Genomic DNA, 15,224 nt, shown 5'->3' with positions numbered 1-15,224 from the left:
TTTCACATTATAGTACTAACTGGTCAGTCTTTGCATGAACAAATGGGTCTTATTCTTCATTGCTTCTTATTTGAATACGTGACTTTTCCCTCCGTGGCCTGTCAATGTGGTTATTTTAAAGAACATTACAACAATGACATTTCATATAAAACATACTCTATCACACCAGTACGTTAATGGAATAACACAAAAATCTACTGAAGCCCCTATTTAGGCAGGTGGACTAGAACAGTTGCAGCAGCTACAAGTGTTTCAAATGTAAAGGTTATTTATTATATGTGACCTGTTATTTACCCTTTATTGCTCAGAACAAAAAAGTCCTTATATAACTTCCCAAAGTGACTGGAGAAAGCATCCAGTACTCTCATAAGACTTTATTTTTGAAACCCATTCATTAACAATTTCATCTTTACATCATTACAAAGCACAGATTTTAAAAAAATTAATAGCAAAGATTCTGGGAGCTTTCATTTAATCATGGCTGACAAAGAAGTGGGGTTGCAGTTAACTCAATATATTCTGGGAACCAGGATACTATATTGAAAATGAATTGGAGGGAAACAGTTAATGTACATTAGATCTGCTGCTATTTTTCTCAGCAATAATGCAGTGGAATCTTCATGCCAAATCTCAAGCATTTGCAATCATCAAGCCTTTAGTCTTCCCAGCAGCTTAAAATCACACTAAACTTTGTAAATCTACACAGTAAAATAATTTCAGGTCTTTGTCATCCTTTGAATGCGCTGTTGATTATGTCACTACTGGAATGCTGTCTGATGGCCATTTCTCGTCAGTCTTCTCACTAGGAGTACTTCCTTTTCTGCAATGCTTCTGCTCGAACAGCAAGACTCTTAGCACAAACGGTCAGAAGCACAATCAGGACACCCACCAGGAGAGTAAGGAAAGGCCAGAGTATACAGTGCAAAAGAACATTTTCATCATGGGCACGCTTCAATAGCACATCATCAGGTCTATAAAAAGATCCAAACACAGCCTTAGTGAATGGTACACTTTACCGAATAAAGAATATACAAATTAACGTTTCAACACTTCCTATTGGGGAAGCAAGCTACTGCATATTTGATAGCTTGGTAATTATTTTTAAAATCAAGGAATACTGGATGCTGAGGTTCTATAATCAATTATTCATGGTGAAAATAACTCTTAAAAAAGTTTGGTTAGACATAGTTACAGTAATTTACCAATGGTGTCTGGTCTCCTAATTTGGAAACTTTGCAAGTGAGTCCCAAATAATGAATTATAGGAGTCGAACCCCGTCAAGGGACCATCATGTTACAGTGACCATCCTCAGAAACACTGAATGGGATCCCCAATTGGGATACCATCCACTCTGTGGAGAACATGTTAGAAACAATTCAACTTTAAAAAAAAAAATGAAATGGGTTTTCCCCATAAATCACAATAAGACCCCTGTACAGTACTTGTCGTGTGACCCTAATCTTTTTCCATAAAAAGCCAATTGTGCCCATTCATATTCTGCAATTCAGATTGTAAGCTTTCTCAATTAAAGATATAGCCTATTTTCCCCAAAATGTTTTATAACCTCTGTCCACAGTTTTATTCACTACTGGTCCATATTTTCCAAACTGTTAAACACCTTTATCAAATCACTGGCAGCAGTGTTTCAAGAACAGCAGAGCTACTGCAGTTGGCCCTTCTGTATTTACCAGATATATTCATTGAAACAATGATCAATTGAGAATCAAGCTAATGGAAATTAGATTGTGGCAATCAAATAATCCTTAACATCTTATCCTATCTTTGATTTAAAAAATTACCTCTTCTAAAAAAAATTTTCATTATTAATTCCAGTAGTGATAAAAATTGAATATAGCTCCAGACTTCTAATAATTTTTTTCTCAAAATTCCAGTTAGAGGCAGTGGGTTTATTCTATTACTTATGTACAATGAACATCAAGACCATTAAAAGGGAAATTTTTAATTCCCTCCACCTATGGAAATCAGGCAGAACGGGAGTTAAAAGTGGGCTGTACTTTTTGCCGCTCGAACACTGTTGATTTAAGTTTGGGCATTGGAGAAGTTCGCCTGACTCAGCGGACGCCACATAAATATATGCAAATCAGGGTCCTATCACTCAGATTGGACCCCGAGACAATTTTAATGGCCTACTGGCCTAAGCGTTTGTCATGAGCATTCCAAGCAGTAAAACCTGCCTGAGCAGAAGGCCCCAAAAAGTACAAAACTTACTTTTGCAGGGCCAGGAGTGCTTCTCTAGCCCTCACAAGGAACATTTGAGCTTCTCCTGCCCTGGACTCCCCCCTTCACTGCCACAAAACCCTCCCAAACCCACCCCACGACTTACCAGAGTGCTGGCGGGCAACCTCTGGGCCACCCAATTGTTGCAAGGTGGTAGCTGGCCAGCTGCCTCTTCATGCCTGTTTCAGGCGGGCAACTGGCCATTGAAATGCTAATGAGGCCATTAAAATCGGCAACCCCAAGGTGGGATGTCTGGCATCACTCCCCTCCTTTCCGTCTGGGAGTTAAAATCACTGCTTTATTTAGCCTCAGTACATATTGAAAAAGAGATCAGTGTCATTCCTCTATGAAAACATCCAGCCTGTGAAAAATGTTATTTGATCTGTACTGTAAAAGTTGTCACGTGCATATTCAAACAGCAGCACAACAGGGCTTCCGAAATAATAAAAATCACAGCATGGCCCAATAGCACAACAAAAGTCCTTCAGGAACACACAGCTCATCAAAACCTAGTATGAACACTTGATTGCAAGTCACTTTTGAGTGCAACCATTGAATTTCAGGAATGCACAATTTTAGATGTACGTATGCTAGGAGGTTCAGAAATGGAAACAGCACTAACATTTGTCTGTGTTCAAAAGTTCAGGTTTCAATTCTACAACACATCAGAGCAGTGTTTGATAGTTAATGGGGCTTTACAAACTGTTTTTCACTCAAAAGGAATGAAGTCCAATTATCAACTATAATTACAAATTTCATCATAGATTGATTTCTATAGTAACCACTAAGTGCAATATCATTTCTTGTTTTTATTCTGCAACATTTGTGCTTAAAAAATTATATAACAGTTCTTACCTTTCTATAATCATATTCTTTTTTTCTTTAATAAAATGAAGTGAACACTCTAAATTATGCATCTTTTCATAAATATCAGAACAGAATAAGTTAGTTATTATAACATTAAAAAGTTATTCGGGTAGTACAGTTTCATGGTATGATACAGCACAGAAGGCTGCCATTTGGCCCATTGTGCCTGTGCTGGATCTTTGAAAAAGCTATCCAGTTAGTCTCAGTCCCCTGCTCATTCCCCATAGCCCTGTAATTTTTTTCCTTTCAAGCATTTATCTAATTACCTTTTGAAAAAGTTATTAAGTCTCCACCACCCTTTCAGGCAGTGCATTCCAGGTCATGAAAAAATGTTTCATTATGTCACCTCTGGTTCTTTTGCCAGTCACCTTAAATCTGTGTTCTCTGGTTACTGACCCTTTTGTCACTGGAAACAGTTTCTCTTTATTCACTATCAAACCCTTCATGATTTTGAACATCTGGATCAAATCTCCTCGTAACCTTCTCTGGTCTAAGAACAACCCCAGCTTCTCCAGTCTCTCCACATAACTGATGTGTCTCAACCCGGATACCATTCCAGTAAATCTCTTCTGCACCCTCTCGAAGGCCTTGACATCGTTCCTAAAGTGTGGTTCCCAGAATTGAATACAATATTCCAGCTGAGGCCTAATCAGTGTATTATAAAGGTTTAGCATAACTCTCTTGCTTTTGTACTCAATGCCACTATTAATAAATTGAAACATTTGCCTGAGGAAGGAGAAAATCTCCGAAAGCTTGTGAATTTAAAATAAAATTGCTGGACTATAACTTGGTGTTGTAAAATTGTTTACAACTATTAATAAAGCCCAGGATCCCATATGTTTTTTTTTTAAAAACAGCCTTCTCAATTTATCCTGCCACCAAAGATAAGTGTACAACACCCCCAGGTCTCTCTGTTTCTGCACCCCTTTTAAAATTGTACCATTTAGTTTATATTGTCTCTCATTCTTCCTACCAAAATGTATCAGTTCCCTTCGTTAAATTTCAATCTGCCATGTGTCTGCCCATTTCACCAGTCTGTCTATGTCCTCCAGAAGTCTGTTACAATCTTCACATTGTTTACTACATGTCCAAGCTTCGTGTCATCTGCAAACTTTGAAAGTATACCTTGCATACTTAAGTCCAGGTCATTAATATATATCAAAAAGAGCAGTGGTCCTAACACCGACCCCTGGGGAACACCACTGTACACGTCCCTCCAGTCTGAAAAGCAATCGTACACCACTACTCTCTGCATTCTGTCCCCTAACCAATTTTATATCCACACTGCCTCTGCCCTTTAATCCCATGGCCTTTAATTTTGCTCACAAGTCTATTATATGGTACTTTATCAAATGCTTTTTGAAAGTCCATATACACATCAACCACACTACCCTCATCAACCCTTTCATTTACACCACCTGGGCGTTAATCATCGCCTGGGTGCAGTTCAGAAGTAAAATCTGGCATGAAAGATTGCACACCCCTTGCAGAACCGACGGATTTTCCTTCTATTCATTTCAATGGAAGGAAAATCAGGTGGGTTCGGTTACTGGCATGCGAGCCTCCACATAAGATGTTTGTCTGTGCTTCACATTTGTATGTTCATGTCAAGACATGGCACCGTTAAAGTCACATTCACCCAATGTGCTGTAGGGAAATTCGTCACATTAAATATATAATGCAATGAAAATTATTTAATACAAGGTGCTCTGTATGTAAAGTTTGTTTCCCGTGGATGCGCTCAGTGAATTTTCTTACATTGTCTTACCTTCGTTGCCGATTAATGTAGCATACAAAAGCCTGTGAGCCTATTTCTTCCTTCCAATAATCATGCCAACTCAGAACATTTTCTGAGTTTTTCTGATTGTCTCTTTCACAAGGAGGAATATAGGAACACTGTGTAAAATATGAGAAATATATGTTATGTTGAGCTTGTACTGAGAATCATATGAAATGAACAAGGCTCTATAAGTAAAACACAACAAGTAGCAGTACATTCAACTTCTTTGCTTTTTTTCTTGACCATACTCTTAACATTGAAAGGTAATCCTGTCACTTAAGCACTTCTCAAGTGACTTTACCTCACATGCATGACTGCTCAGTGTATGGCCCAAACCATCCACCCTGCAATCAATAGAAATGTAGGATACAAAAATAAAACACACAGATCAGGCAGCATCTGGAAAGATGTAACTCGATGTAACGACAGGCAAGTTAAGTCGGTTCCCTGCATCGGAACTCAGCAGGTTAGAAAAAAAAGGGGCAATCACAGGGAAAGGGAGCTCCTTATATTTTGGTTTTCAGTTCTGATGAAGGTGCACACTCGAAACATCATGACTTTTCTTTTCTGTTTACAGATGCTTGTGTAAGCACCAGAGGAATCACTTTCCGGCCATTGCACACTGGCAGCATATTGAAGGAATGGAAACTTTAATGATTGATTACAAGATAATTATGGATGAGGAGGGTAATTCAGCCCACTTCATTCATTCATCTAGATAAAGCTTACAGTTGCCCCATTGCAACATCTAATTGTTTAAGTGATTCCAAGGTTTTCACCTTCACTACTCTATCTGAAAGTACATTCCATGTGTTGATCAATCTTTGTGAACAACTTCCTAATATCAGTCCTAATTTTTTCTTTTACTAGATTGAACCTGCGTCCCCTTTTCCTACTTCCATTATTTACTTTAAATTAATATTCCAGATCTACCTTTTCTATTCCCTTAACTGTCTTATAGATCCACAAGATCACTTCGCAGATGGTTCCTTTCCCAGCTGAGAAGTCCAAGTTCCTCCACCCTTTCCTCATCGCTCCAATCTTTGGTACCAGGGATCAGCATCATGGCTCTTCTTTGCACTGCCACCAGTGCCTGTACATCTCCCTTGTTGATATATCCTATCAGATGGCCTGTTGGCACCCATATCACCACATGGTTCAGTCCACCACAGCCAGCACTCTGGAGAAGCCAACACTAGTGCAGAACTTCTGCTGTGCAACTAACTGTTTCATTCCTCTCTTGGAAAAGCACATGAAGTTGCCAAGCTTCCAAAACAGTGGATCTGTCACCTTCTGAAGGCATGTGGGCACAATACCAGTAGCAGCTAGAATGCAAATTTGTGATCTAAAACAAGAACTTACACTTCACTTAAACAGACAGCCTTTGCATATCAAACAGTTGTATTTCTTAACATTTCTTTTGATCATGTTTCATATTGCCAGCAGATGCAGAGCAGACCAAGCAAATTATCAGAAGGGACCATGAAGAGCATTGTCTAAGGGCCAGCAACAGAAGTTAAAAGCCTGTATTTGTACTTTCTTCGGGTGTACCCCTCTTAAATGTTTTGACTGGTACCTGAAACAAATTTGTGTATTAAAAATGGATGATTACTGTGACATGTACCAGCATGGCCAGAGCAGTCGAAGTCACTGAGAAGTAACATTTTGGACACTTAATATCTCCTATCTACAGAGCTTAAACATGCAAATGCATTAAACCAAAAAATGCAGCATGGAAATTAATCCATGACTCATTTTCCCATGGGTATAGACGTTTCTTCTGAGATCGCACCATCCTTTTCTCCTGAGGTGACATAATATCTTGTTACTGGAGCTGCTTCCATTTTTCTTCTTTCGAATTAAGTGACTGTTAGTCCTATGGTGATATTAAAAAAAAATCTGGATCTGGGTCTTGCTCATGGTTAAATGCAATTCATGTTGTGGTACTTAGCCATACAGACCAGAAAGATCTGAGGGTTTGATCCTTGGTCTGTGCTGAGTTGATCTTGTCTGAGACAGAAGGTGGAGAAAGATTAAAAACAAAGTCACATTTTCCTGTTCTGATTGCTCTCTGGTTATCCTTGCTGGAAAACCAACGTAATGGGCACCAAGTGAGGACCAGTTTGGTTGAATAACCTGGTTAACACTCTTGCCTACAATCACAAATTAAGGCTGTAATTAGGCAGGACTGTTTGTGTCCATGGAAACCTTAGAATGAGTCAACACAATCAGGATTGGAAGGGAAAAATTCAGAGGAGAAAAAAAAACCTTGGTTCCGTCAGGTCTGATAGCACTGTATTATGTTGTGGACTACCTGGGAAAAATGATATCCTTACCATATATACACGATGACAAAATGCTTCTGCAAATGGAGTGAGGCCCTGTGAACTGCATAGAATACTATTAAGGATTTACAGATAATGTAGGTCATTTTTCTCAATTTTGTATTTTTTAGAAATATTACAGAAATCCCAACTGCATGTTTTTAAGGATTAAAATATGCTAGTTATTAATAAAAAATGCTTCAAATGCAATCTGTTTAATTCTTGTAGGGAAAGATGTTGCTGCATTACAAATTCTATGAATCACAAAGCTCATGAATGAAGCTCACTTGTAAACATTGTGCATTTATCAAGTTATATAAACCTACAAAAATGAAATTAAAATGTAACATATTTGAAGCAATTTTTGATATGTTATTTGTAAATTTTTTAAAAACATAAACCATAGTTTTAAGCATCTGCGAGACCGGCCACCAGGCTTGTAGTATCACCTGAAGCATTAGTTTCACTCCACTGAATCCGGATATTTATGATCAGACACATTAACACTTATAGCATCATTGATAAAATAACTCACTATGGTCAGAACTTCTGGCTGGGTCACCAACAGCACATCTTTCTTGATTAACATTGCTGAAAAGCATCAGGGAACTTGCCACACTTCACTGTGATAGAATCAACTGCTAATCTCAGTGCTCGTCAGCTGAAAATGTAATTTGTGAGATAGCAATTTTAACCAACGAGGATATGTTTTTAGCATAAATCCCTGGCTCTCTGCAACGACAGATGGTGGTAACAGTGAATATTTGAGAAGGAAAAAAAAGTCTTAAAAGGAAATGCACATTCTAGGAAAGCTATTACTGAAATAGAGAACACGAGAAAGAAAGGCAGCTGATTTTATTGGCTCGCTACAAAAAAAAACTGGCTGCAACTTTCAGTGGAAAGGTGTGTTAATATAGTTATGCATGACTATTAGAACAGTTGATTTCAAAACGTAATGGACTGTGAAACTGAATAAGCCACCACTCAAAAGGAAGGGACAGACAGTTTTGGATGCATCAAGGTGAGGGATATCAGTGTTGAAGAATGGGGAGCCTTTTCACTTGTTGAACCCATAGGAACAGGAGTAGGCCATTCAGCCCCTCGAGCCCGCTCCACCATTTGATAAGATCATGGCTGATCTGTGATCTAACTCCATATCCCTTAATACCTTTGGTTGGCAAAAAGCTATCCATCTCAGATTTAAAATTAGCAATTGAGCTAGCATCAATTTCCGTTTGCGGAAGAGAGTGTTCCAAGTTCTAGCATTAACTACTCTCAGGGGTTAAGTATAGCATAGGCCAGGAGCAGAGCAAAAAATTCTCTCTCCCAACAAAACACTATTACCCCAAAAGCAGGAAGAACACCCATTCTACGCTGGTGTAGATTTTATATTTCTCACACCAGCCAGCCTTGATAACTCTCTCAACGATAGATCCAGTTGGTGCTAAAGTATGGGTACATAGATGCTGTGGACTTTCATCCACCTAGGCTTTTGGCCGAGGAGGTCCAAACTCATTTCATGCAGGACTCTTCAATCCTCTTAGACTGGAATGGTATCAGATTCAGACCTGGAGATGAAAGGACAGTGTGCTAAGGTACAAGACACCCCTCCTCCAGCTATAGAATTTTAGAAAGCAGGACAAAAATCCTATCAAATCAACCTACATTATTGTCTCCAATCACAAGATAAATCAAGATAAGCAAGGTCATTTTATCATTCACATGGCAGAATGGGATGCAGTAGAAGGGGTGAAGCCATGGAAGGATTTGTAGATGAGGACTATGATTTTGAAATTGATGCAGAAGGGGATAGGAAGCAGTAATGGTTGGCAAGGAAAGGGATGATAAAGGAATGGATCTTAGAACAGGAAAGAATGTGGGTGGTGCAGTTTTGGATGCGTTGCAACCTGTGATGGGCGGAACCCAAGAGCCTGGCAAGGAGAGCACCGCAATAAATCGAGCCTGGGGGAAAAAGGCACAAATTAGGGTTTCAACAACAGTGGGGGTGAGGTAGGGGTTTGAAAGTTACAGTCCTGGTATATGCTGGGAAGTGGGCTTTGAAGCTCATTGTACACTTTTGTGCTCACTCTGAGTGAGCTGCCAGGAAGAAGGGAGTTGGCTGCATAGTTTTTAGTGGAAGCGGAACAGAGTAACTCAGCATCGGCAAGACCTGAGCCAAAGAAAATTACAGGAGATGTGCTACCTTCGCTGGGAGAGAAAGTAGTAGAACCAGGCTAGAGCAGTGCCAGAGAGGTAGACTATAGAAAAGAGATGGTGGAGAAGGATGGAATGGATGATTATGTTGAATGTCATGAAGAGACCAAGAAGGAAGAGGAGGAATAGTGCACCATGGTTGCAGTCACAAAAGATATCACAGACTTTGACCAGGGCAGTCTTGGTGCTGTGGTTAGGGTGGACAATTAAAGGAATTCAAAGATGGACTGATGGGAGAGGTGAGCACAAAGTTAGGTTGTGACAAAGAGTGGAAGGGAAGGTTAGAGATAGGGAGAGGATAGAGGGATCAAGGGTGATGTTTTTGAGGAGGGCATGACAGTCATCTTGAATGATGAGGGTTAGAGCCTAAAGATAGGAAGCCATTGATATCAAAACATGCTGGGCTGAGAAATGGTATTGAAAACTGATGAAGAACTAGTTGATATGAAAAGCAGTTCTTTAAGTCTCTGCAATTTTTTTTTAAACACAGATTGGTGACAACTGTTTCACACAGCATACCAAGGAAGAAATTTGTCTTCAAATCAATAATTGTAAAGGTCGACCTAGCACAAGTGCTGGCAGTTTATTACACATCAGTCAGAGATGATTATTAGCCCCTAAGGCTTATTCTAACTGAAGGACTCTACCCATTACATAATGCTGGCATCTGGTAATATTTAACATGTTCATTCATCTGCAGTAAATTTATCCTGCAGAGGTCAAGTTTAGAATTGAGGAAAAAACCTGATATTCCAAATCCCTCTCGTGAATCCTGATTCTATAGGATGCTTTCCCATCCATATAGGAATATCAAGCTGAAATGGATACCATGGTCTAGAAATTGGTTTACACCACACCTGTTTTATAGGCCTAAAACAGGCACCAAAGTGTCCAATAAGGCAGACAGTGTGCACATTCTGCACTGAAGTGCACCACCTGTGATATTGCTAAAAGCACAAATAGACACATCCAGGGCCCATGCTTGAAACACGGCCTTTGCATATGCAAATAAGGGACCTAAGACGTATATGAGGCCCCCCCCCACCCCACCCTTTGTAAAATTGATCTGCTGATATCAGCCGGCGCCAGGCCGGCTCCGTTCAGGAAAATGTGGTCTACATGCGGCCTAATCAGCTGTCCTTAAAGGGACCACTGAAGGCAGCCATCAAAAAGGTAAGTTTGTTAAAAAAAAACTTACCTGAACGTGGAGCCAGGAGGAGCAGGAGTGCTGATCCCTGCTCCACTGCAGTGCTGAAGATTCTCACTTCGCCCCCTCATAATTGCCTCCGCCACCCCCCTCCCCCCTGATTGTTTCCCATCTTCCTGATCGCCTTCATCACTCCTGATCACACAGGCCAGCACATATCAATATCTAGGCCCATGAACTCTGGTGGTGTTTGGTTCAATATACCAATATGTATTGATGATATAGTAAGTCAACCACAATATCAAAACCTTTAAGGTATGCTTGCTCTAACACTATAAAACAAATCACTTCCACCTGACAAAAAAAAACTAGACACTTTTCCCATTCTCCTGCCTTTTCTCCATACTCATTTCTTTTTCAAATATTTACCCACATCCCTTTTAAATGCTATTTCAGATTTGATTTTCACCATGGTTTCTGGTAGGACATTTCATGTTGTAACAAGCTTCTGTGAAAAAAAAAGTTCTTCCAACCCCTTTGTTCTTTTGGTGACTGTCTTAAATTTATGCCCTCTAGTTACTGACTCGCGGACCAGAAGATTTCCCCCCCCCCCTCTAACTAGCTCATCAAAACCAGTCATAATTTTTAAACATCTCGATCAGATACTTTTTAACCTTTTCTGCTCTTATTGATAGCGATTAAAGTTCTTTCCGGGTTTCGTGCCCAGCAGCCAGCCGGCAGGAGCTGCAATGTAAAAAAGACGGACACTGGGGGCTGAGAGGGACATTAGAGAGGGAGACTGGAGAGGGAGACATCAGGGGCTGAGAGGGAAAGGTAGGTTGATTTTGTTTTTTTAAAAAAAAGTGTGTAATGGTTTTTTATTTAATTTATTTTGTTTATTTTTGCCTGATCCGGCGTTAATCAGAAGCTGTGGGAAAGCTGCCCAGGTATGTTAAAAATTGTTCTAACTATCTAATGTGTCACAAGTACCTCAATTTGGTTCTTTAACTATCATCCCACCGGCTTTAATTGCCAGCGGGACTTCCAGATTCAGGAAGCGTGCGCGCAAACAGGTGCGTCTGTGAGGAACTCGGAAGTCAGCGGGTTGGAGCCAGCTTCCGAACCCACTCTGCAGTTTTGGAATTTTCGCAGCCCCCCACCCCCACAATTTAAGTTTAAAATTGAGCCCAATGTCTCTATTTACAAAACTTAGAATTCCATCTGTTTTTTTGTTACACCTTTAGTCAATTTGTCCTCCCACATTTGAAGCTTTGCTTTGAGATCATAAGTCTCTTTGCTCTTTTTAAAAATTGATGTATATTTCATCTCCTTATTCTTCCTCCCAAAATGTATTCTCACATTTCTCCACATTAAATTTCATCTGACATCTGTCGGCCCAGTCTACTAACCTAACTAACTCACACCAAGTCCCATTCCATTCACCCCTGCACTTGCTGACCTACATAGGCTCCCGGTCCAGCAACATCTCAGTTTTAAAATGGTCATCCTTGTTTTCAAAGCCCTCCATGGCCTCGCCCCTCCCTACGTCTGTAACCTCCTCCAGCCCTACAACCATTCGAGATCACCGCGCTCCTCCAATTCTCGCCTCTTGCGCATTCCCGATTTTCATCGCTCCACCATTGGCAGCCGTGCCTTTAGCTGCCTAGGTCTTACACGCTGGAATTCCCTCCCTAAACCTCTCCGCTTCTCTGCCGCTCTCTCCTCCTTTAAGACAACATAGCTTTTGGTCACCTGTCCTAATATCTCACGCGGCTTGGTGTCAAATTTTGTTTGATGATGCGCCTGTGAAGCACCTTGGGACATTTTACTACATTAAAGGCGCATTATAAATGCAAGTTGTTGTTGTTATTATTCACAATTAAGCACACTTCCCATTTTTGTGTTGTCGCCAAATTTTGATACTGTGCCCCCATTGCCCAAGTCCAGATCATTTATATATTGATAAGACCAATGGTGGGCACCACTTCTCTTCAATACAGAAAATAACCATTAACCACTACTCTCTTGTCTTTCATAAAATTTTCAGAATCAGAGAGTGAGTAAAGTGAAGAGATACAGGAATATTAAAAGCGACAGTGGCAGCATGGATACAAAATTGGCTAAGGGACAGAGAGTAATGGCGAATGGTTGTTTTTCAGGCTGGAGGGAAGTATACAGTGGTGTTCCCCAGGGGTCAGTATTAGGACCATTGCTCTTTTTGATATATATCAATGACCTGGACTTGGTTATGCAGGGTATAATTTCAAAGCTGCAGATGACACGAAACACAAAACTGTAGTAAACAATGTGGAGGATAGTAACAGACTTCAGGAGGACATGGACAGACTGGTGAAATGGGCAAATGAAATGTAATGCAGAGAAGTGTAAAATGATCCATTTAGTTTATTCCTGCCAAAATGTAACAATTTTAAAGGGGGTGCAGGAACAGAGAGACCTGTGGGTGTATGTACACAAATCTTTGAAGGTGACAGAACAAGTTGAGAAGGCTGTTAAAAAAAGAGCATATGGGATCCTGGGCTTTATTAATAGAGGCAGAGAGTACAAAAGCAAGGAAATTATGCTAAATCTTTATAAAGCACTGGTTAGGCCTCAGCTGAAGTATTGTGTTCAATTCTGGGCAGCACACTTTAGGAAGGATGTCAAGGCCTTCGAGATGGTGCAGAAGAGATTTACTAGAATGGTGCAGGGGATATCAGTTATGTGGAGAGATTGGAGAAGCTGGGGTTGTTCTCCTTAGAGCAGAGAAGGTTATGGGGAGATTTGATAGAGGTGTTCAAAATCATGAAGGGTTTTGATAAAGTAAATAAGGAAAAACTGGTTTCCAGTGGCAGGCGGGTCAGTAACCAGAGGACACAGATTTAAGGTGATTGGCAAAAGAGCCAGGGACAACATGGGGAAACTTTTTTTTAAAAAACGCAGCGATTTGTAATGATTTGGAATGCACTGCCTGAAAGGGCGATGGAAGCAGATTCAAGATTGACTTTCAAAAGGGAATTAGATAACTACTTGAAGGGAAAAAGTTTACAGGGCTATGGAGAAAGAGCAGGGGAATGGGACTAATTGAATAGCTCTTTCAAAGAACCGGCACAAGCGCGATGGGCCGAATAGCCTCCTCCTGTGCTGTACCTACTATGATACCTTCCTTGAATAAACAGCAAAAAATCATGCTCAGTTTGTTGACGTTGAACCACAAATGAGTCATATGTCCAAATATGCACAGCCCAATTGTGGTTCCAGCATTGAAAAAAATACTAGATGCATATATGCCAGATCCAAGGGTTTCACTGCAGGGCATGTATTCATCAGGGTAAAGGATTTATGACAAGGTTGTGGTTTAAATACCACGCCAGAGACTTGAGCACATAATCTAGGCTGATATTAATGTGCAATACTGAGGGAGGACTAAACTGTCAGAGATTCCGTCTTTCAGATGAGACATCAAAACGAGGTCCCTTCTGCCTTCTGAGATGGATGTAAAAAGATCGCAAGGCATTATTCGAATGGCATGGGCGTTCTTCCCGGTGTCCTGACCAATATTTATCACTCAACCAATGTCACAAATAGATTATCTGGTCATTATCTCATTACTGTTTGTGGGAGCTTGCTGTGTGCAAATTGGCTGCTGCATTTCCTACAACAGTTCCTACAACACTTCAAAAAAGTACTTCATTGGCTGTAAAGCACCTTGGGACATCCTGAGATTGTTAAAGGTGCTTTATAACTACAAGTTCTTTCTTTTGGTCCTTTAACCAGCTTCCCATCTGTGCTGCACCATTCCCTTTAATACAGTGTATCTTAAGTTAACATCCTATGAACTTTATAAAATGGTTTCTGAAAATCCACATTTCCTCTCAATACATGCCGTTATGTCCTGAAGGAATTCTATAAAGAAGAATTTAAAGAAAGGGAGAAACATCTTCATTCAAGAACTTTACACAATGGATTCTAGCTCTGCATTGCTAAGCAGCTTTTGTGTCAACTTGCACTTCAACAGAAAAATACCCCAGGATGATTCAGGACCACACACACAATTACTATAGATCTATCTGGCTTCCCCTAATTACTGAATCATTTCTTTCATCTTGTCTTCTATTTTATTCTTTTCAAACTTAGTGGCATCCTGCACTATGGGTTTTTACCTCCACTTCTGTTTTTGAAGTGTACCTTTTGCTTTCTGCTCAAGGTGACTTAATTAGTGGAATAATTGGCACTTCACATATCCTTGAGGTTTTCAAGAACTTTCTGACCTGGATGAATTAAAAGATGACATGCTGGTATTAGAGCTTCCCCAGCACATGCCAACACCAAAGCATTAGGGCAAGAGCTGGAGACTGGTAGAACAAGGAGCAGCTAATTACTTTCTTGCTGGCCATGAGATTGTATGAAGACAAGCATAATTGATGATCTTGGATTCAATTGCTTTTGTACAAAACAAAATTCGAGAGTGTTTCCCTTCTTCTGTTATAAGATTTGGATTTCTGCTTCATAGAAGAGCATTGTGTTTGAGGATCATTTCAGAAAGCCCCAGACACTTGTTTCAGTAGAAAAGAAAGTGAAGCGGCAGGGGGGGGGGGGGGGGGGAAGAGGGGAGTGTGACAAGCAAGAATGAAATTAAGCTTGGCTGCGATGCCCT

The 15,224-nt window shown here is 40.2% G+C and overlaps 1 protein-coding gene across 1 annotated transcript in view; it reads right to left on the bottom strand.

Annotated features, from left to right (window-relative positions):
• Positions 1-342: 342 nt before the first annotated feature.
• Positions 343-15,224, bottom strand: part of LOC137334952 (calcium-activated potassium channel subunit beta-4-like) — a 28,374-nt gene continuing 13,492 nt past the window's right edge. Inside the window, exons 2-3 of the mRNA XM_068000047.1 lie at positions 4,874-5,001; positions 343-971 (exon numbers count right to left, since the gene is read on the bottom strand). Coding sequence (XP_067856148.1) covers positions 803-971; positions 4,874-5,001 — 297 coding nt within the window. The 3' untranslated portion in view covers positions 343-802. The remainder of the gene's footprint in view (positions 972-4,873; positions 5,002-15,224) is intronic.

The sequence above is a fragment of the Heptranchias perlo genome, chromosome 18 (genome assembly GCF_035084215.1).
Source record: "Heptranchias perlo isolate sHepPer1 chromosome 18, sHepPer1.hap1, whole genome shotgun sequence".
Taxonomy (NCBI): Eukaryota; Metazoa; Chordata; class Chondrichthyes; order Hexanchiformes; family Hexanchidae; genus Heptranchias; species Heptranchias perlo.
Note: the sequence above shows the minus strand (reverse complement) of the source record. Positions and strands in the feature narration are given on the sequence as shown.